At 46.2% G+C, this 27,676-nt stretch overlaps 3 protein-coding genes across 7 annotated transcripts; 2 read left to right on the forward strand and 1 right to left on the reverse strand.

Moving 5' to 3' along the window:
• Nucleotides 1-1,518: 1,518 nt before the first annotated feature.
• AHSA1 (activator of HSP90 ATPase activity 1) lies at nucleotides 1,519-7,754 on the reverse strand. Of its 2 annotated transcripts, none has more exons than XM_053979258.1 (9): nucleotides 7,581-7,754; nucleotides 7,033-7,223; nucleotides 6,774-6,856; nucleotides 5,993-6,110; nucleotides 4,328-4,416; nucleotides 3,829-3,963; nucleotides 2,969-3,070; nucleotides 2,354-2,405; nucleotides 1,519-1,927 (listed from the first exon to the last, which is right to left on the reverse strand). In XM_053979258.1, exons 1-9 carry the CDS (start codon nucleotides 7,658-7,660, stop codon nucleotides 1,755-1,757), a joined length of 1,023 nt encoding a protein of 340 aa, XP_053835233.1. In that variant the 5' UTR covers nucleotides 7,661-7,754; the 3' UTR covers nucleotides 1,519-1,754. The 2 variants fall into 2 exon arrangements, with proteins under 2 accessions (XP_053835233.1, XP_053835235.1); XM_053979260.1 differs by lacking the exon at nucleotides 7,581-7,754 and adding an exon at nucleotides 7,384-7,536.
• A 109-nt stretch (nucleotides 7,755-7,863) lies between these two features.
• VIPAS39 (VPS33B interacting protein, apical-basolateral polarity regulator, spe-39 homolog) lies at nucleotides 7,864-23,337 on the forward strand. Of its 4 annotated transcripts, none has more exons than XM_053979254.1 (20): nucleotides 7,864-8,163; nucleotides 8,280-8,372; nucleotides 8,830-8,929; nucleotides 10,224-10,367; nucleotides 11,360-11,398; nucleotides 11,757-11,821; nucleotides 13,878-13,934; nucleotides 14,853-14,945; nucleotides 15,589-15,622; nucleotides 16,083-16,185; nucleotides 16,272-16,299; nucleotides 16,463-16,536; nucleotides 17,092-17,167; nucleotides 17,460-17,594; nucleotides 18,083-18,124; nucleotides 18,517-18,606; nucleotides 19,003-19,089; nucleotides 21,657-21,746; nucleotides 22,060-22,164; nucleotides 22,433-23,337. In XM_053979254.1, the coding sequence occupies exons 1-20, from the start codon at nucleotides 8,071-8,073 to the stop codon at nucleotides 22,451-22,453; spliced, it is 1,569 nt and encodes a 522-aa protein (XP_053835229.1). In that variant the 5' UTR covers nucleotides 7,864-8,070; the 3' UTR covers nucleotides 22,454-23,337. The 4 variants fall into 4 exon arrangements, 3 of the variants coding, with proteins under 3 accessions (XP_053835229.1, XP_053835231.1, XP_053835230.1); XM_053979256.1 differs by lacking the exon at nucleotides 22,433-23,337 and adding an exon at nucleotides 19,442-19,511 and having other exon boundaries at nucleotides 22,060-22,148; XR_008437438.1 differs by lacking the exons at nucleotides 22,060-22,164; nucleotides 22,433-23,337 and adding an exon at nucleotides 19,880-20,351 and having other exon boundaries at nucleotides 21,657-21,728.
• On the forward strand, nucleotides 22,765-27,011 carry NOXRED1 (NADP dependent oxidoreductase domain containing 1). The gene is given in 6 exon segments (XM_053979771.1): nucleotides 22,765-22,828; nucleotides 24,573-24,727; nucleotides 25,406-25,422; nucleotides 25,641-25,798; nucleotides 25,801-25,866; nucleotides 26,392-27,011. Coding segments are annotated over 6 exon segments (945 nt in total). The 3' UTR covers nucleotides 26,877-27,011.
• Nucleotides 27,012-27,676: the final 665 nt, after the last annotated feature.

Genomic DNA, 27,676 nt, shown 5'->3' on the forward strand with positions numbered 1-27,676 from the left:
AAAGCACAGCAAAGACATCACAACACAGCTGTCACCTTTCTCTCAAGCTGACTTAGAACAAGCTCATTTTTTTCAGTTTGTAAATAATTTTGCTCTTCTTTTACCAAATTTTTGGCTGTGAACTCACTTGCTAGCCCTGCTGTTTAAGGTTTCCCGTATTGCTGTCCAGGATTTCCCAAACAGAAAACCAAGCATACAGGCTGTACAGTGAGATCAGTGTGCTCCATCATGTTACCTGTCCCCCTGCAGCCTACCAGCTGCATACAGTAATTCATCTGTGCATAAAAATCCTGGCAAAATACCTGCATCCATTTTCCCAGCCAGACACTGCTTTGGGGAAGAGAACCCTGCATGGCACAGGGAAGCTCTACTGTATCTACAGCTGCCTCTTTGTAAAACTTCCTTTGTTTTCACAGGTCAGCTCAGTGATGAGTACATACTACAGAATTTTTTTCATGCTGCATTCTTGATATCAGTCTGTACACACTTTATAATGATTTTTTCATACTTCAGCACTTTGAAGTAGTGAGAACAGGCAGAATACTCTTTATAGTTTAAAAGGAGACTCCAATGACTACATTCAGGGATTTTTTAAAACAGCCACTAAACTTTTTTTTCCTGTCTCCTCTATTGAAAGGAACAGTAACCACATACAATTCAGATTTTAAAAAATAATAGAAAAAAAAAAACCCCAAACAAACAAGAAAAATCCCCAAACCAGTAAATTTCACCCAGTAACATTACTCTCTTCTAGTTTACTAGAGGAGCTCTGCAGAACACACTAGGAAAAAACAAAGTATACAAGAGAAGCTCATGCCTCAAAAAGAAAACCAAGCACTTCTATCACCCTTGAGGTTAAGCAGGTTGACACTTCTGATCGGTCAGATTTTCACCCCTCCTATAAACAAGTTTATTGCTTTTGAAGACAGCTCCAGGAACTTACGTATTAACAGGGGAGAACAAACTTTTTTTTTCTTCCTCACCAGTTAAAGCAATAGCTGAAGTATGATGAGCAAAAAATACTGCACCCTGTAGACTCTAAATGGAGGTGGAATTTATTACTGAAAAACAGTTTGCTTTGGCCTGAAGCTCTTGGAGGTAGCTGGCCCAGGGCCTCACAACCTTCTAGAACCATTGATCTAGAAACTCCTAGGTGAGTTTCCCTAGCACTGGTTTGCATGATTGTAGTGTGAGTAGAGCAGACTAGTGGAAGTGTGAGAAATGACTATGTTGGAGGGGATATGCAAAGGAGAGGAACAGCTTGAACAGGATCACAGATCCCTTCAAAAATGGGAAGAGTTTGAAACATTTACTACCGGCAGATCAAAAGCAGAGGGAAAATGAGCAGCTGCTCAGACTAAAAACTGCATCAAGCTCATGCTCTCCCCCAGAAGTGAGGAATAAATCATATTGGCATCAGCAATCCTCATTGATCGCTGTTTTTCTAGACAGATCCCTCCCTCAGCCTATCGCTCAACCCTTTGAACTCAAGCCAATCTGAGGACACAAATTCCACGGTGTTTTTTTAAGTTAGGTTTATTTAGCAATAGAAGTATGTACATGTAAGAGAATCCCCTGCAGCACAAGACATGCACAAAGCAGTGAGGGACTGAAAGTGGTGCTGCTCCATGGCCTTCCTCATCACCTGTCATCCCACTTTACTCAGCGGCAGGGCCAAGATTAGAAAGGAACAGGCGAGAATTTTATCAGTCCATGTGGCAGAGTCTTCAGGCAGAGCCTCCCAGCAGCCAGTATTAAAACAAGCGGGCACCATAACCAAATGTCTGTTTAATGCCCTCAAAGTAGTAGCGCTGCCAGCCTTGCTTTGTTCTTTCTTCCTCACTGGCAGGAACGCCCTTGCCTTCCAAGCACACCTCTGTCTCACCACCTTTGTCATTGAAGTTCAAGGTGATGGTTGCAAAGTGTCCTAGAGGAACCAAAGCAGATCTGTCAGCAGTGTGTAGTACAGTACATACAGCCCCCAGAGGCTGCTCTGCCCCTCCCTTCACAGGGCACCACTTAAGACTCTTCGAGGTCCTTCCCAGAGGGTCTACTTAAGGCAGCTGTAGGCCTTCCCTAGAAACACAGCGAGAAGAGGGCTCCCTCTCCCTGCGGTTGGAAGCAGTTGCAGCTACAGCTGCAAAAGCAGCTACTTCATCCTTCCTACCTGCTCACTGCCCTACACAGTGCAGTGGCTGAAGATGCAGGCATGATAGTATGGGAGAGGAAGCTGGGGTAACACTGGAGCAGCTCCCAGAACATTCTCCCCTCCCTGATCATGAGACACAATCAAGTGTGGCAAATGGGGCTGGTATCCTTCAAAGATGGGCAAGTCCATTTCTGGACTACTTACCAGCTGGCCAAGACTTAAATCTCCATTTCATAACAAGTTGCTTCTCAGGAACCTTGAAAAGGAAGACAAAGATTGAGTAGTAATTTTTTGTAAATCCTACAGTCTAATAGAAAACATCTAGAATTGCATTGATATGAATGAAGCCTTAAGAGATCCCTTGAGCAACACACACATAGAGGGAAAGAGATTTTAAGTGTCCTTTTCTTTTCAATCCCCTTCTAGAAAGGTAAGCAATAGTATAGCCCCAAACACTGAGACAGAGTCCCTGACTGTCCAGAAGATTTTAGTGGCATTTGAGCCAAAGAGAAAAAGGTTGTTACTATATTTAACACTCCTCCAACCTCTGATAAGTAAAATCACACAAAGACAGGGGAGATCTATGACTGGAAGTCAGATTTTCTCCCCAGACTGAAGTGCCAGGCTTTAATCCATACTACTAGCAATGCTTCAATAGCCACAGAAATTATAGGTAACTATTGGGCACCAGGTAGAACCCCACAGTTAGCTAACAAAACTGATTACAAAATTAATTACTCTTACAAAACTGATAAAAAGTTACAGCCTGATAACAGTGCTGCTGCTGAGCAAGATACACCTGAACTGGTTAGTACTTACTAGGTCAACAAACTCTCCTGTGACACTGCCATCCAGCAACTGAAACTTGCCTCCTTTATCGGCCTCCAAGGTGGCTTGTGCGTGGGTGAAAGCTTGGACCATCTGAAAAGAATTCAGGAGCAGATCTGTATTACTTGACATTATTTTCTTGCAAACTTGTTGCCTAATGCCTCCCACCCAGATACAAAAGTTTGGAAGAGGAGATAGGTCAGTAGTGTAAGGTCTTCAGCAAAAGACAAAATCCCTGGCCAGAAAATCAAGTTTTTAGGTACTACAGCAACATTTCACCCGCCCAAGGAAAAGAACCTCCAGTTTTCATAGTGCTATGCTGTGTTTTAAGTCACACAGTGATTTACTTTGTTGATTTCTTAATAAAACATAATTCTAAGAAAAAAATATTCATTGGTTTTTCATTTTTTTTATCAAATTAGGAAGAACAAAAGACTAAGGCCATGTTTAAATAATGATACAATGCTGCTCTCTCCTCCTGAACTATATAATAGCATGCAGAAAAGTGTAAGCTATTCCCAAAGCATCCTTTTGATACCACCTAACCTTAAAAGGAAAAAACAAACCAGAAGCACACAACTGTAAATCCCAAGTGATCTGGCCACATGCAGTAAGGGATACACCTACAGACAGATGCTGACAGCAGTCTGGAACTTGCTTCTGGTTGGCACTAATCCCTCTTGTCAGCTGTGTGACAAGATGCACACACAAGCTTTCAGCACCTACTCTGTACAACAGCCTTCTGATTCCAGTCTCATGGATTGTGAGTGTCCCACAGAACTTCTTGAAGACCTTATTAGGAAGAGCCTCCTATATGCAAAAAACCACTCTCAGAAGAAGCCAGGCATTACCTCCTGAGTAACGAATACCCGGTAGAGCTCTTCAGGGGATGTTAAGAAGGTGTCCTTCAAACTGATCTTACAGGTAGGGATCTTGACTCCTATGGGTTTGGACTGTGGTGTGGCAGTACTGCTCCTGGCAGCCGTCTGACAAAACAACAAGGAAAACAAACACATACACACTTTTTTTTCACCAAAAGAAAATCCAAACAAAAAAACAAAACAAAAAAAAAAATCAACCAATGGTTCACATATCCAAGGGGAAAAACAAAGGCTCTTAGAAAAGATGCAATAAGATACAACCATACTAGTATGTCCAAAGCAGATTTATCACTTTGCTTGGAAGAAACATCATGTGCTGCCAATGGAAACAGTCACACCTATTCCACAGATTGCCAGTTCCTGAATGTATATATCCTATACACAACACACGCTGTTCCTGTAAGTTCCAGAATCTAATACAGCGTACCTTTCTTCACTGATCCCAAAGCATGTTTGCAGTTTTGTTTACCTTGTGGTCTTCTGCTTTAGGAGCCACCTGAGGTGCCGTTTCTGTATGTTCACCATTCACTGTGGGCAAAATCATGCCCTGGGTGAATTCTGGAAAGACAGGAATGTGCCCATGAAACCGATAAAAGATCAAGTAAACCTTCCGACTGTACTTTGAAATACACAGTCAAAAAGGGCTTCCTGGTTTCCCCCTTGCTCTTGGCTAGCATCCATGACTTGAAACAGTGTTTAGAAAAAATCACAGACCTCTTTTTACAAGCAATTAATTCTTTCCCTCACTACTCTCCACCGAAGGCCCTGTCAGAACCTGCCCACACTAACAATTAGGAACTTACCTCCTCTTTGCAGCCTAGACATAGCATCTTCCACACGCTGCTCTCACATTCATGTTGCTTAGTCTTAGACTTACGTAGCTTTTTTCCTCTCTCACTCTCTAATATAAATTGCAATCACACCCCAAAAACTTTTGCCTTGCTGGCTTAGATACACCAAACCAAGCTTTTCCATTTCTTGTATTGCTGCAGTAAACAATAGGAACTTGTAACTCTGTCTTTATCGACACCAGATGCCAGGACTACACACAGAAAGCCAGGCAAGCCTCACCAACACCCTGTCCAGCAGCTCTAACACTTTTCTACCTCCATCAGAACCTTCAGCCTCATTCAGAATTACATTTGGTTTTTCTTCAGCTCAGTCACTTCTGCTTTTACCAATTATACAACATTTTGCTCATTTTTCTTCCTCTTCATCTGTTCAGAGCAGCAAAATTCCATTAGAAAGCAAAATTTTATCATATGTGCATAAACCTGTATCCTGCAACACTTGGTTCCCACTTATTCTCATTTATTGCAGCCCACAAGATCATACAGATTTTTCTGATTAGCATTCTTATCTTTCACTGGGTGACTGCATCTCCCAGCCTGAACACTACAGTGCCTGAAAAAAAACCAAGAGTACAGAAATTTAATCCTGGAAAAACAGCAATCAGTGGTGGTTTGTACCCAGCATATCTAGGACATGCAATGTAATATAAATGGATATAAAAAGTAACTGTAGCATTCCCAGCCTGCATTTGAGAGGAAAGCCAAAGTCAACCAAAGCACATTGATTTAACTCCAACTGCTGGACTCAGATTTAACTTTAAAAAAAAAAAAAAAAGGTCCAGATGCTGAGACAGGTCTTTAAAAAACACCAACAAAACCTGCAGAGCTATTTCCAGACATCATTTACTCTAAAATCCAAGTAACACTAGATGTCTTTACCAGTGTGGCAAAAGGGAAAAAAAACCCCAAAAACAAATGACAAACTGGAGAAGATATCACTTTCCAATGGAGTAAGCCAACTGAAGGCCAGATTGTGCCACAGGCAGTGACTATGTCACTGGGGTAACCAACCCTTTTTACTGGCTTTCATTTTCTCTTTAGCTTCAGGATACGAAAGGCATTCTCAGTTTTAAAACATAAATTCAAAAATACTGTTTATTATTGCATTACCACCAAAACCAATCTTTCTGGGCTTCTTCCCAAATGCTTGTTCCCAAAGTTACTGTTATTGCTCTGACACCTTTCTGTTGAGATGGAGAGAGCAACTTCTCTCTTTACCCCATCCCTTCTTTCGAATTAGTCCATATGGGTTCCCATGACACTTCTCCCTCTCGGTTACATACCCGTTTTGAGAGTGCTGATGTAAGTTTTCATTGCATCTCTAATTTTCTTTGCACCCTCTTGCTTCATCAGGGTCTTCAAGTTAGTGTCAGGCTCATCTTTAGCAAGGCTGACAAGGATCTGAACAATAAATACAAGCACTGATTAACAAGGACAAATGCACACAGTTCTTTTATTACTCAATTCAACATCACAGACTTTGGCTACACTTTCATAAACACCCCTGCAGTTTTATTAATCTTTCACTTCACCTCTCTCAGCCTACAGTACTGTACATGTGTGCCTGAATACCTTCTTGAGCTACAGAGCCCTTTGCATCTAGAAGACAAGATTTAATTTGATAAAGATACAACACGATGGGGGAGCGACTCTTTATCAGGGAGTCCAGTGACAGAATGAAAGGTAACGGTTTTATGTTGAAAAAGGGTAGATTTAGATTAAAAATTAGAAGGAAATTCTTTACTCTAAGGGTGGTGAGACACTGGAACGGGTTGCCCAGAGAATCTGTGGATGCTCCATCCCTGGAGGTGTTCAAGGCCAGGTTGGATGGAGCTCTGAGTAACCTGGTCCAGTGACAGATGTCCCTGCTCATGGCTGAGAGGTTGCTAATAGATGACCTTTAAAGATCTCATCCAACCCAGACCAGTCTTTGCTTCTATTAACTTAAGCAGTCTCTAACAGTAAAAAATTCTACACAAATGTTCTAAAAATGGAGACAGGGAAGGAAATATTAACGCTGTGAGTGTTCCTGTTAGAACACTCCATACATCCAGCTTTGCTTACCTCAACTTCATCGATGTCATTTTCATCTGAGAGATTAGGAATCTCCACATAACCTTTGTACTTCACTCCTGTCTTTGAGGTGCCTGCAATTATAATTATATTGTTCATATCAACCTTTCTTACTCTGGTTGTTGTCAAAGCAAACTCATATCAAAATATGCTAGTTCCCTTTGTTATTATTTCCCAAATGAGATAAGTACCCTTACCCTTGATATCACACATGAATCTGACCTTGACAGGAGGGGTGCATATCACTCACCAGTCCATGCCAGCTTGATAGCCCACTCATAGAAGAAGATAAGCTTCCCTTTGCGGTTGTTAATGGAGGCCTCTCCGTCCAGTTTGCTCACTTCTGTCACCTCACACGTCCCTTCCTCACCCTCCACCCTGACAGGCAGGAGGAGAGCTTTCAGCCGCTCCGTGGACCAGTTGGAGGCATCCCTCTCTGTCCTGCAGGAAAACCGAGCAGGGTGACAATGTGGGACAGGCCACGCTGACAGTGCATATTGGGACTATCCCGCGCTCCCCAGTCTTGTCTCCCTGCCCCGCTTCAACACAAGCACCCACAGATTTCTTCCGCAGGCCACCTCCAGGCATTCCCCCGGCACACCTCGGCTCGGGCACCCCGTCACACACGCACGGAGCCGGGGGCCGCCCCGCCCCGGAGGACCAGCCCGGACACCCCCGCCTCAGCACCAGTCCGCGAGGAGGGGACGGGAGGCGGCCCCTCTGCCCGCGACTCCGGCCCTGCAGCCCCCTCCGCCCCGGGGCCTCCCGGGCGGGTCTGGGAGCAGCCGCCCCGCTCACCAGTGCCAGTTGTTGACGTTAGTGGCGTCCGCCCGCTGCTCTACGATCCAGCGCGGGTCTCCCTCTCCCCACTTGGCCATCGGGACCGGGATTGCCGCCTCCGCTCTGAGCGCCCGTGGAAGCTGCTAGAACCGCCGCGCCGCCTCCCGCCTTCCGCCCGGCGCGGGCCCTTCCGGCACGCCCCTGCGGCGCGACCCCGGCTTTATTGGTTCCGCCCGGCTAGTTGGTTCCGCCGCGCTGCAGGCGGCTTGGGGCTGGGGCTGGCGCTCCTGTCCCGTCCCGTCCCGTCCCGTCCCGTCCCACAGCTCCCGGAGTCAGCCCGCAGTTTCGAGAGCCCCGATCCCGATTGCCGGCCCAGACACTGCTCCGCCGCTCTCGCAGCCCGCTGGGACTGGTAGTCCGAAGGCAAGTCAATGCGGCCCGCGGGGCACGCCGGGACTCGTAGTGTGTGAACGAGGAGCAGCCGCGCTGCGCCCAGCGGGAGAACTACATGTCCCGGCGTGCTCCGCGCGCGGCTACCCCGCCCTGCCCTGCCCTGCCCCGCCCTGCTGTGAGGCGCTGCTGGCGCGGGAGGGGCGGCGAGGTGAGAGAGGGGCCCGGGGTGGCGGGGCCGGGACCAGGACCAGGGGTGGGGGTGGGGATTCTCCCGAGGCAGCCGCTCCTTCCCTCTGCTGAGGCAGCCGCGCCGTGCCGTTGCAGATGAGCAGGGTGCGGGCGGACGAGGAGGAGTACTGGCACAGCTCCAAGTTCCGGGCCTTCACCTTCGACGATGAGGATGACGAGCTCTCGCAGGTAGGGAGGGTCCGACCCTGGAACTGCCGGTAAGACACCTTCGCCGGGTGGGTCCCCGTAGCCGTCCCAGCCCAGGTCTCGGGCCTGCACATCGCGGAGGGCTGATATTCTGTAGGTGGGCTGTCACCTCCTGCCCACTGCGGAGGGTACCAAGGGCTCCCACAGTAGCCAGTCCGAAATCTCTTTAGGACGTGGTTCCTCGCCCACGCACCAAACTGCATCTCCCGCTGGTTGAGCTGTTAGTGTCCATGTGGGTGTCCTTGGGGTTCCCAGCAGTGAGGAAGGGCTCCTATGTCTGCTGCACAGCTACAGGACTAAAATACCATCCCAAGAAGAAGCAATGGAAGCTGAAGAAGCTGTATTCAAAGTTCCTTGGGAGATGTCTGATAATAATAGGAAACAGAGTGCATTCTGCAATTCTGATGGTCCTTATGCAAGGTCACTCTTTTGTGTGTAGCTAAAGGAATCCAAACGGGCAGTGAACAGCCTTCGGGATATTGTCGATGATGATGATGATGACCTCGAGAGGGTCAGCTGGAGTGGAGAACCTGTGGGAAGTAAGTGTAGAAGTACTGCAAATTATCCTTGAGACAGAGGGGGTTTAAAATTGCTGCTTAAGTCAAGTAATTTAAGTCAGGAGTATTATTTGCTATCTAATCCTGCATATCTAATCTGATTTGAGTCTCCCAGGTCACATTATGAGCTACTTGATTTACATGTGCAGATTCACTGAAAAGAGGGTGAGCAGAAGCCCAAATTGTGTAAAAAGGAGGAGTGCAGACTCATCTGGAGGAGGGAATTCACTGTGGTTTTTTCTAATATGTAGCTAAGCTCAGAGCAGGTATTTTGGTGGTTATGGACTGATACTCATCTTGATCAAGTGGCCTGTGAGATTCTAGGTGATCGTTTCCTTCACATCACTGTCCGAAATGGCACTATTTCTGTTTCTGTGTTTTGACCCCACAGCACTTTAAGCAGATATCCAAGGTTTAATGTGTGTTTAGAGACTGACTCTTACACTTGAAATTTGAAAGAGAACTGTAAACATTAAGCAGATGTGTTTCTAGTGATGATGGGAGTGAGTTCATGGCCCACACACAGTCCTGTGTGCTTTTGAGTTCATGACCCACAGAATTGTGACACTTGCTAGCCAGTGTCAAACCATGACAATTTACATATGGGTCACCCAAAGGATCTTCAAAGACTGATCTTCTTGTCCTTTGCTGTAGCTCTTCCCTCTGCTTTCTTTTCCCACCCAGGGTCTCTTTACGTATTGTGTTTTTTTTGTCTGTCATCCTGATCCTAAAATATTTGTGTTGTGCAGCTGTGTGAAAACAAGGGGAAACTGTATTGAACAGGCAGGAGGGAGACATGCATTGTTGCCAGCAGCATATGCACACTGAGAGCTGTTTTGTCTGTGTGGCAAGGAAAGCTATCTTAATCTTCAGTGTTCAGGAAAGCATGCTCTTAGGCTTCTGCAATTTGAGGTAGGCCAGGGACTCTGTCTTGCTTTGTACTTTTAGAACAAGGACTATGCTTTGCCTCACGCAATAATATATAAAAGGTGGGGGTGCCTATGTATTCCTTTTACACAAGCTGTAGCCAGCTGTACACTGTTGTTGAAGCCAGCCATTTCTGGAGGACAACGTGCCACTGCTTAACAAGCAGCATTATATGAGACTGGAATTCTGCATGGAGAGAGGCACTGTGTCTACTTAGTGCTGAGGGTCAGACTTACCAAGATGTGCTAGTGCAGAACTGAGCAGAACACAGCTGGTAATGTTTCTGCTGTGCCAGAAGATCATTCTTTACAGACTCTTTCTCAGATAAAAATGACCTGTCTGCACGCAGGTATCTCCTGGTCAATCAAAGAGACAGCCTCTGACAGCACTAGCTCCCTGGATAGCCGAGACTCCAGCCTACAGAAAGGCTCTTCCTCCTATGCTGCTCTTCCCAAGCAAGCTTCTTCCTACTCCCTGAGCAGCCTGTTCAAAGGTGAGGTTCATTATATACCATATTGACAAATGTGTTTGCCCTTAAGACTGTCAAGGGGCAATGTGTTATCTTATGTAAATTGTTTCATCTGAAGTGTATTGCAAGACAGGGAAGCTCCAATCTCTCCTCGAGGTGGAAGTGTATTGCTCACTGGTCAGAAATTGAAGACTGTCTTGTGCAGTAGAGCACATGCTTTTGTGGAGTGGGAAGGGGCTTTGGAGATACGTCTTCTTAAAATCCAGGTTCCAAAGAACAGCCAGGTACAGCACAGCACTGTGTGGCAATCCATTTGCTTGGTGGAAAAGAGCAGGCTGCAAAGGGACTGGCTTGACCCATGTAGCCCTCATTTGATTTTCAGTTCTGTTGAGAAGACAGATTGATTATCCTTTATTTGGAGCTCAGCTGGCTGCTCTTGGTGTTGGTTCAGCAAACACATGATAGCAGTAGTGGCAGTGTAGCTGGTTATGGGGGGAGTTGTACAGCAGGCTGTGGGCAAACATACACACCTTGCAAGAGTTCAGCTCTGTTCTCAAACAGCAAGACAACAAAACAGCTTGTACTTTGTCTCTCTTTCTCTGGGGTGTTTTTTACTCTCAACTATGACAATAAGGTGATGAGAAAGGCATCCAAATTGCAGCCCTGGTGGATGGAGCTGTCCATCTTGCCATGGCCTATGTTGCAGTGCCTTGTGATTGAGCCTCTGCTCTGTAGGTAGATGAGTGAATTCAGGTCTAACCTCTTCTGGCCTCAGCACCAAGAGAGCAGATAGAGATGGAGTGTGATATGGTTTGTGATGCCACAGACAACTACAAAGCCCCAGAATGTAAGCAGGTGAGCCCCAGCTGTGCTGGTGTAGTGTGAATCACTGTACAGGGTGGCTTATTCTACAGGGACATAGCTGCAGTAAGCTGGCTTGCAGTCTAGGTTTATGTGCCCTGTGCAGGAGATGGTGCTGGTGAAGGAACAGTGTCTCATGAGTGTTTTTATTTCAGGACGAAACAAACTCTCAAGTTTCCAGTCCCTTTCAGATGGTGAGTTTTGAGTCCCTGCCTCATTCTGGGAGGGGTGCAGATTTACACAAAACAAAGCATTTCCAAAAAAAAGGGAAGTGTCATCTGCTTTATGATGCAAGAAGGGAAACTGAATCATGTGCTGTCTAAAAGTTCAATCATGGGTTGTTCTTCCCTCAAAGAAATTAAAGAATTGGCATGATGATTTCGGGTAATTACTTACGTACAACTGACAACTGTTTGTTTTAGAGTAATTCTGTATTGGCATTTGGTGCTTAAGTTTGGATCTTCTGCTATGAAAACCAATAAAGGGATGGGTTTGGAAGTGGATATGAATCAGGATTTTTATGTACTACTCATCTGTGCCTTTCCCTCTCAGCCCTCACTGACACAGGAGTTAAAAACTATGCCCCAGAGCTGCGCAGACCGAAAGCTGAGTACAAGGTGAGCAGCCTGTGCTTGTTGTATACCGAGATTAGTGAACTTCCTACTCTACTGGTTTCATGGGAAGTGATCAGTTGCTATTTCAGATAGAAGAGGGCAATGCAGGGAATAGGAAAGGGAGCTGCAAAATGCAGCTTTGCAGTAATTCAAGCGTTCTCTGCTTTTGCTCACAAGTACGGAGCTTTGCAGGGGGTCTTGGTTTTGGTTACTCTTTTTAATGAATAGCCTAGCAGCCTTTGTGGAAAGGATTTCAAAATAGTGCTTTGTCTGTAAGCTGCTTTCATGCTGGGTCAGATAAACTGGCATCACACGTGTTTTTTACATTTTTTTAAATATGGAAGTTTTGAAATTTCCTGTTCATTAATTACTGGGACAACACTGAGGGAGTTGTGCAAAGGCGGTGTTTCAATTGGCAGGAATGTTTGTCTACCAGATATGCAGTGATAAGTGTTAGAGAATCTAGAGGATTTTGGGACTAGGTGGATTCCTCTTAATAGGTGTGAGATTGTGATCCTAGGTCCAGGCAGTAACAGGACTGAGCCTATATTTCCTACAGTGACAGACATGCACAATACTAACACAGCTGTCTGCACAGATTAACACAGATAGAAACCAATGCCTTTATGAATAGACACATACAGAAAGCACTCAAGCTTGATCCTGAGCTTTCTTTCTGTCTGACCAATTCCACTAGTGGAACATACACACACTGTATGGGGTCCCTCCAGTAGCTGGTCTTAGACATCCAGTTTGTTGTGTAGCTGAATTCCAGACCCCAGTCTCCTCCAGCAGCTAGCACTTACATCCTTCAGCTGCTAGGGTTCAATGGTCCAGCTGTCCTTGGCCATCTGATCCTCCCCAGGTTGGTGTATTTTGTCAATTAGCCATTAATGACATAACCTAACAGACAGCACTTTCTCAAAGCACAGCAGGAGAAATGAGAGTGCCCTGTTGTGTTCTGTTCTGGGCCTGCAGAAGCAGTGAAACAGGAAGGAGAAGGATTATACAGCCTCTTAAATGCAAATGGGGGGTGGTGTAAGTGGGGTGGGACAGAAAGGGAAAGTTAGTGGCAGCTTTTGATGAGTGTCCTGACAGTGACAGGCTGAGAAGATGCCTCTGGCCAGAGGTGCTGGAGGGAACTCTGGTGCTCAGGATATCAGGATATTTGACACTCAGCTGTACATTGCTTTGAGAGACTCATGTGCAGAGGTCTCCCAATAGGACTGCGTCAGACCTTTCATCCTTAGATTTGGGCTTTCACTAAATCTTCAATGGATTTAAAATTCAGTGTTCACAGAGCTGGTTCTAGTTGCTTCCTTTCTCTGGGCCTTTGAGGCAGAAAGCTGAATTGCAACTACTGGCTTGAGTGCCTCACAGAGACCTAGATGACTTTATGGTGTCTGACTTAGGAGTGGCTCAAGCCACCATCACTTTTTATCCAGTGCTTCAGATCATAGTGCCTACCCGCTGCAGGGGGAAGATTCTGGTCATTGCAGCAGTGGTAGCATATTACCTTAAGGTGGTCCTCCTCCAGGCTTCAATGCCCTTGTCACATTGTCCTTGTCTTGTGTGACTCCCCAGGTGCTTGCCTGAGGCTGTTGTCCCTGTGCTCTCCACGCTGCTGTGGAAGGCTCACCAGCAGAAGTCTGTCTGAATTGTAACAAGAAACTGACTCCTTGCCCTTCAGTTTTGGGTTAGTCTGTTTTGCATGTATTTTGTTTGTCCTGAAAGCAACATAGTTTGCAAGGAGAACAACCTGATGCAATGCACTTCTTATAAGGGATATGATGACAAACCTTACTGAGGCAATAGAAAGGCTGTGTTAACATATGAGCCTTTAGCTTCCCTCCACACCAGCACATGTGGAGTCTGAGGATTCAACATCTGCGCCTGAAAAATGTACATACACATCCTACTAACACCTTTCCTGGAGCAGCTGAATGATAAGTGTGAGTAGCTACATGTAGGCCATCACTGATGCAGCAGAAGTGGAAAGCAGCTTGAAGATTGCTGAAATGATCTGAGGCTTAAGAGTGCTTTATTTTTCCTGTGGCAGGATTACAGCAGTGACTGGAGCCCCAAAGATACAGTCAGGCGAATGCAGAGGGGCAAGGTAAGGACTTTGCACTCCCACCTGCTTGTAAGAGATGGAGGGTGGGTGGTCCCAAGATGCTTTACACTTTCCTGTGTTCCTGGCTATCCTGGGAGCAAGGAGGGGATCTGTGTTGCTTGCAGCACCTAGCAGGGATGGTGGTCTGCCTGTCTGTTACTTTGCTAGGTGGCAGTGCTGGGATCACACTAGCTCAGGAGCAGCAGGAGAACTTCAGGGTTTTGTTGCTTTGTTTACTTGAGTTGTCCCCTCAGCCAGGCACTGACAGTAGGTATCTGTACTGCTGTGTCCCTTTCTATCCTTTCTGCTCCCTGGGGCTGGGTTTATTTTAAAAACCTGAGGGGGTGGGGCTTTATCTCCATTCTCGCTTGGTGGTAATTGGAGGGAGGAAGAAGAAATGGTTTCACTGGAGCTATAATCTTAGTCTCAGCTGCCTCAGTGTGCAGTGAACAACTAAGGAGATTGTGGTTTCACTCTGCATATGTCTCCTCAAAGGCTGAGGTGAACTAAAGGCTGAGAGAGGCCACAGACGTCGGGTAAGAAGAAGGGAGAAAGAGTTATGACTCTACTTCTCTGGTTTCCTTTGTGGAAAGGGGCCTGCAGAGTTCCCTCCTCCTGTCAGGGCTAGTGGTTTGTGGTGTACAGGAAAGTTTTGTCTCGTTACAAGGGTGTTTGTGCTGAATGTACATTGTCTGCTATCCTAGACTGGGCAGTAATGAGGGGTGACTGCAACCCCAGTGGACAGATTTTCAGGGATTATGCAGCATGTGGTTTCAGCTAAATGAGAATTTCTCCACTCGTTGGGAGGGCAGTTATTCATGTTGCTGAAGGGCTTATGGGAGAGGAATAAATAATACCTTGGATTCAGCCTGAGGACTGTCTCATGTCCCACATGCCTACTTTTTCCTGTTCTGTCTCTAGGTCTGCTCTCTAGAGAGATTTCGCTCCCTGCAGGACAAGCTGGTGCTCTTGGATGAAGCTGTGGCAGGGCATGATGGGAATGTCATTACAGCTGTGAGTCCTGCTGGGGCCATACAGGGCTGGGACTTCGGGGTGGCCCCACAGAAAGTGCTTGTGAGAATGTAGTCAGCTGGCCACCTGGTCTTGCAAAACTGGGAGGTGTTCTTTAGTTCAAACCAGTTACTGGATAGTGTCAAAGCTAAAGACTGGGAAATTCTGTATTCCTGCTGTCTTTTCTGCCACTCTGCAGAAATATTAATAACAAGGACTTTGATCCATCAGTCTTACAGATTTTTGCAACTGCTTCTTGAAGGTCAAGGTTTAATCTGCTCATTTCAGCACAGAAGATCTGGGACCTGGCATTTGGGGTCTGGGGCGTCACCAGTTTTTCTGGCTTTTAAAGTATCAGACAGGAAATAGGATTGTGTCAGAGCTTACTTCATCCGGGTCTTTTAATTCCTTGGATTTTGCAAGGAAAGGTTTTCCTTTGTAAATTCCAGAGTAGGAATATAGGCAAGAATCTAAGCAGCTGTGGCCCAGGCTCACTGCTTGTCCTGGGTGTTGTGGGCACCAGAATTAAGTTCAGTGCTATAAGAGCTGTGTTTTCAGAGGCCCTTTGCAAAAACTTCTCTAGGCCTTGACCAGTGTGCTGTTTGTTTGTGTGTCTTAATTCTGACCTGTCTGGCTGTGCTCACAGGTCCTGATATTCCTGAAACGGACGCTGAGGAGAGGTGAGCATGACTGGGGCTGGGATTTCTATAGTGTGTTTCAATGAAGGATGGAGGGGGTAATCCTTTCACTGAGTGCAAGTTACAGAGAGAGCATCTGGGCTATTGCTTTTTTACTAAGCATTAAATATTTTTGTGTAATGTAGGAGCAAGTGTAATGTAGGAGGTGGGGGGGGGATGGTGATGCCTACAAAGGCTCCAGAGAGGAGCTTTAAGCAGTGGTAGGTGGTGATGATGGGATGAATGAAAATGAATCTGTAGAGGTAGCACATGGCTGTGAATTCAGCTGTCAGCCCAGTGACTGGGCTCTTCTGTGCTCCATCCTCCAACACTGTGATTTGAGATGGGATAAGGTTGTTGAATCCTGCCAATGACTTTTAATTCCATGCACTGTGCTAAGTCCCCTCTGCTTGGTAGTGCTATCTTACTTTACCCATCTGTACATAAACTCTCTTCCCTGTAGAGATCTTGTTTCGGGAGCTGGAGGTGCGGCAGGTGGCCTTGTGCCATCTGATCCATTTCCTCAGAGAGACGGGTGAGCAGAAGTTCCTTCTGGATCTTCTCAGGTGAGGCTGTTGATCCATCTTGTGGGAGAGCTGACCACTGCTAGGAACCTGCCTCCAAGTTAATGCTTGCTAATTCTCTTTTGCAGGTTCTTAGACAGGACTGAGGAAGTTGCTGTGAGTATTCCCAGGAGCATAAGCTCCCTTACTGCATGGGGGGAGGCTGGCTGCAGAGTGTGTGGGAATCAGGCGAAAGCTTTTTGTCCCCATTTCACCCTCTGGAATACTGTATCTCCCAAATCCATAAGAACAGACTGCTTCTTTTCTCCTCTCCCTCCAGCTGTCTCAGTACCGGGAGCATTTGAACATCCAGGATGTAGAAAAAAGGAGGGAATTTCTGAAAGGTTGCATTGGGTAAGAAAAAATGCAAAAGCAGGGGAGAGATGTGGATTCTTCACAGAAGGTGGTAGTGAAGAAAGTTAAACCTCTGTGCCAGTGCCATGGCTTACATGGGTTGAGAGCTGATGTCAGTTTTCCCTTAGTAGGGAGTGGGAGTAGAGTTGTGGATACAGTGTAGACCAGAGAGGAATAATTTGTGGTGATCACTAGTCCAGTAGCTTTTGCTGCTTATTCAGGAGGAAAGATGCTTCAAGGGACTTTCTGATCATTGATCCTTCAGATTGTGATGAATGAAAGTCTGTTTGCCTGAGCACTTGAGGTAGTTGGTAGCATCCACTTCAGTTTATTCTGTGAGAGGTACCACATAATATTTCTTTCTCTGGAGCCTGTCAAGGAGAGAGTTGGAGAGGGCAATGGGTCAGGAGCTTGAGTACCCACTAGCCTTTCAAGATGGGAAGAATGGGAGCTTGTTTGGTAGAAAAAAAAATTCTTCTAAGAGTACTTAGAAGTAAGTGAAGGGTTCTATACTTAAGAGCTGGTCACAGTGCCTCTTTCTTCATGTCTGGCCAGGCTGCCATTTTCAGCTGAAGATACCTCCCACATCCAAGACCATTATACCCTGCTGGAGCGACAGATCATCATTGAGGTATGAAATCTTCTCTGCTGGTCAGGAGATGGCTGGGACTACTTGTGAGATCTTTTGCTGTCCCTAACTTACACCACTTTGGATCTAACCAGCCTGCCCTGGCTAGTGTATTTGTAATTGCTATTCAGGCTGCTGTGCCAGGCACATGTGAAATATCAGATCTGAGACTTGCTAGCATGTTGGGGCTGTGTTTGCACATTGCTGTCACAACACTCTCTCTAGGTCTCTATCCCACAGCTAAACAGGCAGTTATCTTGGCTCATGTTCCCCGTCTGTCTTCCTGATTCTACAGGCTAATGATCGGCACTTGGAGATGGCTGGACAGTCAGAGCTATTTCGGAAATATCCTCGCAAGGCTTCAATTCTCAACATGCCACTAGTGACCACCCTCTTCTATTCCTGTTTCTACCACTACACAGAGGCTGAGGTGAGGATGTTGTGGCAGAAGATAAGGTTCCATCTCATCCTTGTAGCCCTCAAGATGTGGGGTGGTCAACCTGTGGCATATTAAGGAGAAAAAGGGAAAGAGAGGTAATGTTTCATCTCTCAGAGAGACTTTGTCCCCTGGCACCAGTTTGGAGTTTTTGTGCTCCAAGACATTCAACCTGGTACAGTTTGTCAGGGAGTTGCCTCCTAGAAACCCCTGTAAATCCCATGAGGCTGAGGTGTGTGGTACTGGTGTTGGAAGTGCTGGAGGTGCACCAGTTGAGGATGTAGGAAAGACCAGACAGCTAATGGGGTGGGATGGTTGCTCTCTTCTGCCAGCTGCTTTCTCCTGTGGCCTTGACATGAGCAAAAAGCAGTAAAATCTTGAGAAGATTGACTCTGTGCAAGGCAGATGCCTTATAACAGGTGTCTGAACCCCTGCTGTGGCCTGCCCTTCTGAGTTTGCACTGACTTGTCTGCTTTCTCTAGGGAATGTTCAGCAGCCCCACCAACCTGAAGAAGACATTTAAGGTGCGTGAGTCTCCCCTGTTGTGGCAGCACCAGCTGAAAACATATGCAGACAAACTATATGTAATGAAGGAGCTCGGTAGGAGGAATTTGAGGGACTCAGCACTGAGCTAGGGAGGGGGCCATGGCATCCTTTTTGAGCAGGGCCCCTCTGGAGTCTCAGAAAGGCAATTGGGGGGCATGTGGAGACTTTCAGTGGATGTACCCTGTCTGCAGCAGCACTTGCAAACCCCCACTTCCTAGTCTCTGCAGTGCTGTGTATGGCATCAGGCAGCACCTTGCCTCTTTGTCTGAGTGTTGGTGTAGACAGAGCTGGGGCAGATGCCATTTATGTCCTGCCCACACAGACCTTCTGAGCTGTGCTACTGTTCTGACTGCAGCTTTCTGCCTTGCAGATTCCTGATAAGCAGTATGTGCTGACTGCCCTGGCAGCCCGTGCCAAGCTGCGGGCGTGGGGTGATGTGGATGCCCTCCTCACCACCAAGGTGAGCTGCAGAAATCCTTGCTGGGGACACAGTCCCAAGTACTGACATCTACTGATAGCTGGCTTGTTCTGGAGTTACTGGACAGACTGGTTTTATTTCAGCAGGGCCCAACACCTCTGCTGCAGAGTATTGCAGTAGTTTCCTCCGCTCCCTGCCTGAGACCTCTGCTGGGCCTGGCTTGGCTGCAGCAATGAGGTCAGAGAAGAGGACTGCCCCTGAGCTCTGTTACCAAAGGGATTGCAGCCAGCCTGTGCCCAGCCACTGCGTGAAGGGCTCTGCAATGGGGTGCATGTGGTGGCTGTGGAGTATGTTGTTGGCACTGGAGAAAAAAACACATTTTCTTGTGGCTGGAGAGATTATCCTTTTGGGTTAACATAGGTTTGGTTCTCATTTCAGAACTGGCTGGGTTACACCAAGAAGAAGGCACCTATTGGCTTCCACCGGGTGGTGGAGATCTTGCAGAGGAACAATGCTCCTGTGCAGGTGAGCCAGGAACCTCTGCTTATGTCCTGCTCTTTGTTGGGATTTGGTGTATGAATGACTCCTCAGGTGAGTTGCTTCCTAGCTGGAAGTGGGAGAAGCTTGTTGATCTTCTGGCTTTGCCAGGTGGGTGCAGCACACAGCTGAGTGACCCATGCATCAACAGAAGTTGTGGGTGGTATTGAGGGCTGGGGTCCTAGCTCTGACTGCAAGAGGGACAGCTGGCCAAAATTGGCTGGGAACTCTCTTCCCATGTGCATTGCCACCTTTCTTTGCTACATTAAATTTTCTTAATCTGGCTGGCAATGGTTAACCTGATCTGTAGCAACGAAGTAGCCTAACATTCTGTTAATAGGAGGAAAAGTGTCAGCAAAACCTCAGGTCTGGACATGAGGAGAACAGACTTCAGGCTGCTCAGGGAATTGGTAAGGCCCCCTGGAAAAATGTTTTTGCAGGCAGTGGGGTCCATCAGTCAGTTTTTAAACATGACCTTCTAAGGGTACAGTAGCAGGCAATTCCCAAATGTTGGAAGTCAGGCAGGCAAGGCAGAAGGCCAGCTTGACTGAACAGGAATCTTCTCTTGGAAATCAAAGACAAAAAAGGAAGGTGTAGAAGCAAGGTCAAATGATGTGAGAAGAAAACAGGTGCTGCTTGCCACTGTCGGGAGAAAATTTTGTGCAGCCAAAGCTCTACTGAAGTTGAAGCTGGCCAGAATTGTGGGGGACAAAAAACAGAGTTTTTACAAATATTTTAATGGCAGTGGGCAGTGCAGAAATAACATTGGCCCATTAAGGATGAGGATGGTCACCTCATAAACAGATAATGGATCAAGTGGGTTTCAGTGCCCTGAGTTGGAATACAATGACTGCGAAAACTATCAACTCCCAGTTGACCCTGAATCTATGCAGGATCTGCTGCTTCAGTTGGAAATCTATGGGGCATGATGGCATTCATTAAAGAATCCTCAAAGAGCAAGCTAATGTCATCACAAAACCTCTCCATAATTTTTTGAGCGGTCTTGGGAATCTGGAGAGATCCCAGATGACTGGAGGCTGGGTAATGTCCCAATTTTCAAGAAGGCAAGAAGGAGGACTTTAGAGACTGTAGGCCTGCTAGTCTCATTTCAGTGCATGGAAAAGTTATGGAGAAGATTAATCTGGGAAGTATTGAGAAGCCTGGAGCACAACCCAGTCATTGGTCATGGCCAGCACAGCTTCATGAGAGAAAAGTTCTGCTTGTCAAATCTGATTTCCTTTTATGACAAGGTAACCCACTTGGTTGATCAAGGGAAGCTACTCCATGTAATGTTTTTGGATGTCAGTAAAGCTTTTGATGTCTCTTGGAGTATCCTTCTGGGCAAAATGTCCAGCACACAGCTGGATAAACAAGTGATGAGATGGGTGAGCATCTGGTTCATGAGTTGGGCATAAAGGATTACAGTAAATAGAGTGATATCAGACTGGTGACTGGTCACTAGTGGGGTTTCACAGGGCTCCATCCTTGGCCCTGTGCTCTTCAACATCTTCATAAATGACTTGGATGCACAAATAGATGAGATACTAAGCAAGTTCATAATGATACAAAAGTGGGAGGAGTTGTTGACTCCCTAGAAGGCAAGGAGGCTCTGCAGAGGGCTGGGCAGTCACCAAAGTTAAATGGAGTTCAGCAAGGGAGCGACGGATTCTGTATCCAGGATGGGGCAAACCTGGATGTACGGACAGACTGGGGAATGAGAGACTGGAGAGCAGCACCATGGATCCTGGGCACTGGCAAGCTGAACCTGAGCCAGCAGTGCCCTGGCAGCCAGGAGGGCCAGTGTTGTCCTGGGGTGCATCAGGCACAGCATGGCCAGCCAGGCAAGGGAGGGGATTGTCCTGCTCTGCTCTGCACTGAGGCAGCCTCACCTCGAGTGCTGGGGACAGTTTTGGGTGCCACAATATAAGAAGATTATAAAGCTGTTAGAGAGTCTCTAAAGGAGGGCCATGAAGATGGTGAAGGGCCTTGGGAGGAAACCGTATGAGGAGCAGCTGAGGTCACTTGGTCTGTTCAGCCTGGAGGAGACTGAGTGGAAACCTCATTGCAGTCTACAACTTCTTTGTGAGGGGAAGAGGAGGTGTGACCAGTGACAGGACTCAAGGGAATGGCCTGAAATTGTGTCAGGGAAGGTTTGGGTTGGATACTGGAAAGAGGTTCTTCACCCAGAGGGTGATTGGGCACTTGAAAAGGCTGCCCAGGGAAGTGGTCACAGCATGAAGCCTGACAGAATTCAAGAAACATTTAGACAATGCTCTCAGGCACATGTTCTGACCCTTGGGGATGGTGCTGCGCTGGGACAAGAGTTGGACTCTATGATCCTTGTGGGTCCCTTCTAACTCGGCTTTTTCTGTGATTCTGAGCTTTGTAAGCAACACCTCTGGGATCCTGAATAGTCTTGTTGAGGTCACTTGTTCCCTAAAGATGGGGCCAACTCTGTGTGACCAGCAACCTTGAAAAGTTTTGGGAGTGGGGGAAGGGAATGAGGCAGGACATACCTGCAGAAGGGAGCTGAGACATTCTTCTGTCTCTCACAGGTGCTGCAGGAATACGTGCGCCTGGTGGAAGATGTGGAGACCCGGCTGAACCTCGCTACCAAATACAAGTGCCATGATGTTGTCATAGAGGTAGATTGCTGCTGTATGCAGAGATGGGACACAGGCCTGCTTTTTCTCTAGCTTTTCTGTTCTCTGCTGTGTGCCACTTCTGTCATGTACCTGGTGGGGTTTGTTTATCCCTCTGGCCTGGGAAAAATGATAAGGTTCCCAGTAGAAGTCCATGAGTCAGGAGAGGAGCTTCCTAGCATTTGTGCTGTGAAATTGTTGTGTGTTGGGAACTGGATGGGGGATTGTAGAGTTGCCCTGCCCATCTGCAGGACACCATCTAACCATGGAAGTGTCCCTTTATCTCAGCTGGGTGCTGGTTTTGCCCTTTATTTAGACCTACCGGGATCTAAAGGATCGTATCCAGCTGACAGCATATAAATGCAAGGTGGAGCGGGGCTCTGCAGAAGAAGAGAAGATACACAGCATTCTCAACAACGTGGTAAGAAATGCTTAGTCTTTCTTCCAGACACTCTCACCAGAAACAGATAGAGATTAGGTCAAGGGGCATGGCTGTCCTATGTACTTTCTATCCCTGCTGGGAAGCTAATCTTTTGTTTGCAATCAGGGTAGGAATGAATGGTTATACTGATAGAAATGGCACACTCTGGCTGTAGCTGTCCTTGTCAGGAATTGGGAGAGTCACTAAGTTGGCCCCTAGGGCTCTGTGTTCAGCATTGCTGTTAGTCACATCTTGTTCTTTCTTTCAGCAAATCCGGTGGAAAAACTGAACACCTGTGGAACAGCCTGTTAGGCCATTGCCTTGTCACTGAAAGAGGGAACTGCAAAACCCAGTCCAGTGCCAACAGAGCAGCTCTGTTACTACTCATTGCATGATCAACGTTCGTCGGTGACAGTGGGTGCCCGTGGCTCCTGGGACCGTGGTGCTCAGGCTGGTTGAAGACAGCTACTAAAATGTAGCTGGCAAAACCATAGTACTGATCCATCAAGGTTGATTCTTTTTGGAATCTGATTGTATTTGACCTGGCTGTAAGCCAGGCAACACTTGTGTGTATAGAGGGAAATTGCTGGGCACAGCAAGATGAATGTTTGCTCTGGATGGTGCCTGGGCTTGTTCTTGCAAGAGGAATGTGTCAGTCACATTTGTGAGTCACTCCACCAGAGAGTGCTGACCAGTCCCTGTAACAGTCAAGCTGGCTTGGGCATCACTAATCATGGCTGTGGCTGGAGTAAAACCTACCTGGACCATGTTCTCCCTGTGTGAAAGTGCTGGGAGGGAAAGGACCAGTTGCACTTTTTTTTTTTTTAATTCTTGCTCACCCTAGGAAAAGAGGTGTGTGAACTACTGCAGAGAGCCAGGACAGCAACTTCTGCCAGTATCCTTGTGCTAACACTCTGCAGCATTTGGAAGATCCCTTTATCAGGGAAATACCTAGTGTAGAGGTGGTCAGAGTCCTGATGGGTTGGATGGAGAGCAAACAGGGACCTCTCTCAGTTGACACAAACCTGCTGGCCCCAGCAGCTCTTTTCTCAGAAAGTGTTATGCCAGGAAGGATTGAAATGCACTTTCTCAGAAACACAACTCCTCAGGCAGCTGTTGGCTTCATCCTTTCAGACCTCACTTCAATTCTGTAAATAAAGCTGTCTCTTTCTCCTTGGGCTGTTTTTTTTCTTTCCCCACTAAGCACATTATCACTCTTGTGTGTTAATCCTGAGCAATTTATCACTTCCCTCAAAAGGAGTTGCAGGATGGTTTTTTAATGTTCTGAAAAGCACAGTGCCTGTCACCATGGAGTGACATTGCTTGCAGCAGTACCTTATTTAACACCTTCAGTGCCATCAGCACAGGTGAATTAATTTTAGAGAGTTTGTAGGAGAGTTTGCTGCCACAGGGGGTCACACAAACATGAGAGTAGATTTGGATTCCAGCCTCCCTGCTGCACTATGAACTGTCTTTTTTTTTTTTTTTTTTTTTTTTTTTTTTTTTTTCTGTTGGTGTTTGGTTTTTTTCTTATGAAATCATTTGAGTTGGAAGGGGCCTCTTGATCATCTAGTCTGCCCATGCTTTAGCAGGATCACCTGGAACAGGCAGACCAGGACCATGGCTATGTGGGTTTTCAGTATCATCACAGCTGGAGATGACTCAGCTTCCCTGGGAAACCTGTTCTGAATTTGGCAACACTCACAGTAAAAGGTGGGTTTGTGTCTTCAGATGGACCGCACATTTCAGTTTGTGTCCAGTGCCCCTTGTCACTGAAGAGAGTGTGGGTCCCTTTCTTCACTCCCTGTCATCACATACTTGGACAAATTGATAAGATTGCCCTTGATCTAGGGCCATTTTATGTGAGGGATGCTAATTAATTGTAACAAGTCTAATACAGCTTGTATTTTATGTAGCTCATATTAATTGAGTAAACAGATGTCGTCTACAGGCTGCATATAACGTCATATAACCCCATAACCTCTTAGATAAGACAAATGGGGAGAATGGTCCTCCAGGGAGATGTTTGGAATAAAATTCTAATCATCTCAGGGATGAGACAAAACAGGGTTTATTAAATAGCTTTTTATAGATCTTGAAAACTAGCCAGATCCCAAGGCTCAGCTGTTTCAGCTAAAGACTTTAAATCAGCCTGCAAGGACTGGGCCAGGCAGCTGAGCTCTTTGCATATTTATTCCTTTGTGTGACTCTGCTGCTGCCCTTTGCTGTGTAAGAACAGTGATGGGCAGCCACCAAAGTCCCTTTGTGCCACTTTGGGCAGGCAGACACTGCTACCAGTCTGGTAGCAGTGGTTTGTGTTTCACCTGCATGTGGTAGAGCACAGGTAAATGTGTTCCAGTGCCCAGAATGCTGGTTCATCAGCTCTGCTGTCTCTCTGAGCTTTTGAGTCCCTTTCACCTTGCTTAGTGCAATAGCCCTGCAGAAGCACAGCTTTACATGCTTTTATAACAATGCTCAGCTGGTGGCCTGGGAGGACATTGTATTCCTCTGCTGCCTCCTGTCACACATGCTGTCTGTCTGCTGTCATTTGTCCTGTCACTGTGTACAGCCTTGAGACCTCCATCCCTCCCCTAAGAAAAATGGGCCATGTCATTTCAGAGCCTGGAACTGTCACCAAACTCATGAAGAAATTAAAGTCTGACCCTATCTTTGAGATGTTGGTGGGTTGCATTACTTTATTCTAGCCAGGATGTGCAGTAAAAATCATTCCAACTGCACATGTCCTGTACAAGATTTTCATATGTTTATACATTTATCAAAAACAATTTTTGAGCAAACAAGCTTTATGTCATGGGTGGCCCTATGTCAATTTTTTTTATGCTGGCAGACTCAACACATAACTCATTCTTTTTTACACACACACACAAAATATTCACACACTTCATTGAACTTACACAACTCCCTTACAGTTAAAAGAACTCAAAGCATCTGAGCAAACTCCACCATAAAAGCTGCTAACTTACTGACTTACATGTGGCCTAAAAAAACTTCACAGTGCGCCTTTCACCATTCAGTTTCACTGCAGGATTTACTGCAGGACTCAAACCTGCACTTTCTGGGTTTTACCACTGGATGGGACTCGAACCCATTGTTTCTACAAAAGGGGACCTGAAACATCTGAACAACCACCCTGTAATTAGTGTCTTGCTGAGTGCACTTGAAGCACCCATGGTGCTCGCCGTGCCATCATGGCTGAATGGTTATGCGACTTTATATGCAGCCTGTCAAGGACTTCTGGTTACTCAATTAGTACAAGCTACATAAAATACAAGCTATATTAGACTTGTTACTATTAATTTTAGCATCCCTCACCTAAAATGGTCCTAGATCAGAGGTTTCAAACCAAACAGGTCTGGTTGTCAGTGTAATTCTTCCCAGCAGTGTGAGATGGGAATATCTCTTCACATCTGAGTGCACGCTGGTAATTGATACTTCTTTTTTGTTCATGCTGCGAGGAAAATGAAATTTCATGAATAGCTGGTGGTCATTTTTTATGCAGGCCTGAACAGCATCATGTGGCAGAATCTGCCTCACCAGAAGGCACTGAAACTAAGCAATGACCTCAGCTTTCCTGAATGCTGCCTCATCTGTGCAGAGCAAAAACCTTCCTGCCCAGCTTTGTGTGAAGGAGTTTTGTCAGCAAAGATTGTGCTTCTTCAAGTACTCAAGAGGAGAAAGACAGCTGAATGCTGAGGTACTTCTTGTCTCTGCTTTGCAACTTGCCTCATCTCACATAAAAGCATGGGCTGCCTTGTTGGGTTGGAAGGTGCTGAACACTGTGTTGTCCTTAGGACCACATCTCTGCCCCAGGAATTGCCTTAGATGATGTATTTGCAACAGAAGACCTGGACTGAGTTACTCTGTCCCTAGATCCTACTTATCAGGGTTATCTGAAGCAACTGATCAAGACTAGGGCATTGGATGCAAAAAAAAAAAAAAAAAAATCCTATGGGAATATCTAGAGAGGACAGTTCTTGGGGGTAATGGTCTTATGACAATTCATGAACTGGACTACTGAGGATGTTAAGACAGGGGAAGGCTGCTTGAGGGAAAGGATTCTTGCTTTTGGAGGACTATTCTGGAGCCATTAGTCTCAGTTTTACTTCACTTGACTGAGTGATGCCTGCAACTTTTTATATTCAAGTCTCTGAGTCTGATGGTTTCTCAAATTCCCAAGAAGGAGTCTTGTAGTCAGACACTGAAGAAAAACCACTATCATTATTATTAGCAAGCTGCTTTGGACAGTTGTTGCCAGTAAATATTTCCACTTGTTTTCCCTTCCCAGAACCTTCCCCTGGTTTGACCTGACAGCTGTATCACTGAGAAAATCTCTCTTTAGCCAGCTGCTAGAAAAGAGAGAGCTTGTCTGGTACCATCTGATGCCTGGTGCTCTACTGTACCAGGCACCCTCTGGAGACTGTCCTACAAAACAATGTGGGCTGGTCAGCACCAAGACATCTCTCTCTTCAGCTGTAGTGGAGCCTAGCGTGATACTGGATCACAAGTCTCCATTATCCACAGCTGCTTCCAACAGTTTCTCAGAAATTCCAGAGGAAAATGCTGAGTATGATTCTAAATCTTCATACACCATAATGAAGCCCATGAGGAACGCTTTGCTGAGAGCTCATCCTTGCCCCTTCATGGGACTAAGTGCTGCAAGAACCAGCACTGTTAACTCTCAGACTCTTTAAACTATTCCAGCCAATAACCCTATGCACACATTTTCTTCTATGAGTTTCAATCTCTACACTGCTCAGCAAACTTGTTTATCCCTGGTTGCCTGAGCCTTTCTATTTTTTTTTTTTCTGAATTTGCTTATTGCATAGTCTTCTTGGCCTGCTTCAGTTTCACTGTGTTTCTATTGCAGCTTCAATACAAAACTGAATTACAAAACCAAATTATAGTTATTTTGTAGTGGCTGCAGCTGTGGTGTAACAAACTAAATAGGATCAGACCCAGTCTCTTTTTTTTGTTTTTGTATTTTTTTATTCCCCATGAGGGATCTTGAGAAAGCCATTGAATCCTGACAACATACTAATGATTTAGTCAGGAGCACTCTTTCTGTTGAGCCGGGCTTTCATCAGCACTTCTACTTCCTTGCTGGTAATAATGCACCCCCCCTCACCACCACAGACTATATGATGTGTCCTTCAAGGAAGAAGCAGGTAACTGGATACTCTGTCCAAATCCACCCAGGACAAAGCAATTTTTATTCCCTAAATTCTCTAGTTCAGTATTCTTTTATACTTTCTGCCACCATCTATCATGTGTTTCAGTACTGTTTACCATGATAAAACACTGCTTGCCTGGTTTTGCCTCACAGGAAATAATTTCTGTGGTGAGGCCAAGGATTAGTTATTCATGTTGCACCTAGACCCCTTGCTTCATTATGATTGCTGACAGCAGCTGTCACCACACCTGTACACCAGTTATTGTATATGCCATTTATCTTACATCTGGGTTTCAGAGCAAGCCCAGTCTGCAGACACTG

The sequence above is a fragment of the Vidua macroura genome, chromosome 6, assembly GCF_024509145.1.
Source record: "Vidua macroura isolate BioBank_ID:100142 chromosome 6, ASM2450914v1, whole genome shotgun sequence".
NCBI lineage: Eukaryota > Metazoa > Chordata > Aves > Passeriformes > Viduidae > Vidua > Vidua macroura.

What these genes read in the sequence shown, in the direction of transcription:
- AHSA1 (XM_053979258.1), bottom strand. Translation starts at nt 7,660, where the DNA reads ATGGCCAAGTGGGGAGAGGGAGACCCGCGCTGGATCGTAGAGCAGCGG. An exon ending in AACGTCAACAACTGGCACTG is followed by an intron (nt 7,224 to 7,580) that starts GTGAGCGGGGCG and finishes GTTTTCCTGCAG; the next exon opens with GACAGAGAGGGATGCCTCCA. An exon ending in TATCAAGCTGGCATGGACTG is followed by an intron (nt 6,857 to 7,032) that starts GTGAGTGATATG and finishes TTATAATTGCAG; the next exon opens with GCACCTCAAAGACAGGAGTG.
- VIPAS39 (XM_053979254.1), top strand. Translation starts at nt 8,071, where the DNA reads ATGTCCCGGCGTGCTCCGCGCGCGGCTACCCCGCCCTGCCCTGCCCTG. An exon ending in AGCGACAGATCATCATTGAG is followed by an intron (nt 17,168 to 17,459) that starts GTATGAAATCTT and finishes CTGATTCTACAG; the next exon opens with GCTAATGATCGGCACTTGGA. An exon ending in ATGCCCTCCTCACCACCAAG is followed by an intron (nt 18,607 to 19,002) that starts GTGAGCTGCAGA and finishes TTCTCATTTCAG; the next exon opens with AACTGGCTGGGTTACACCAA.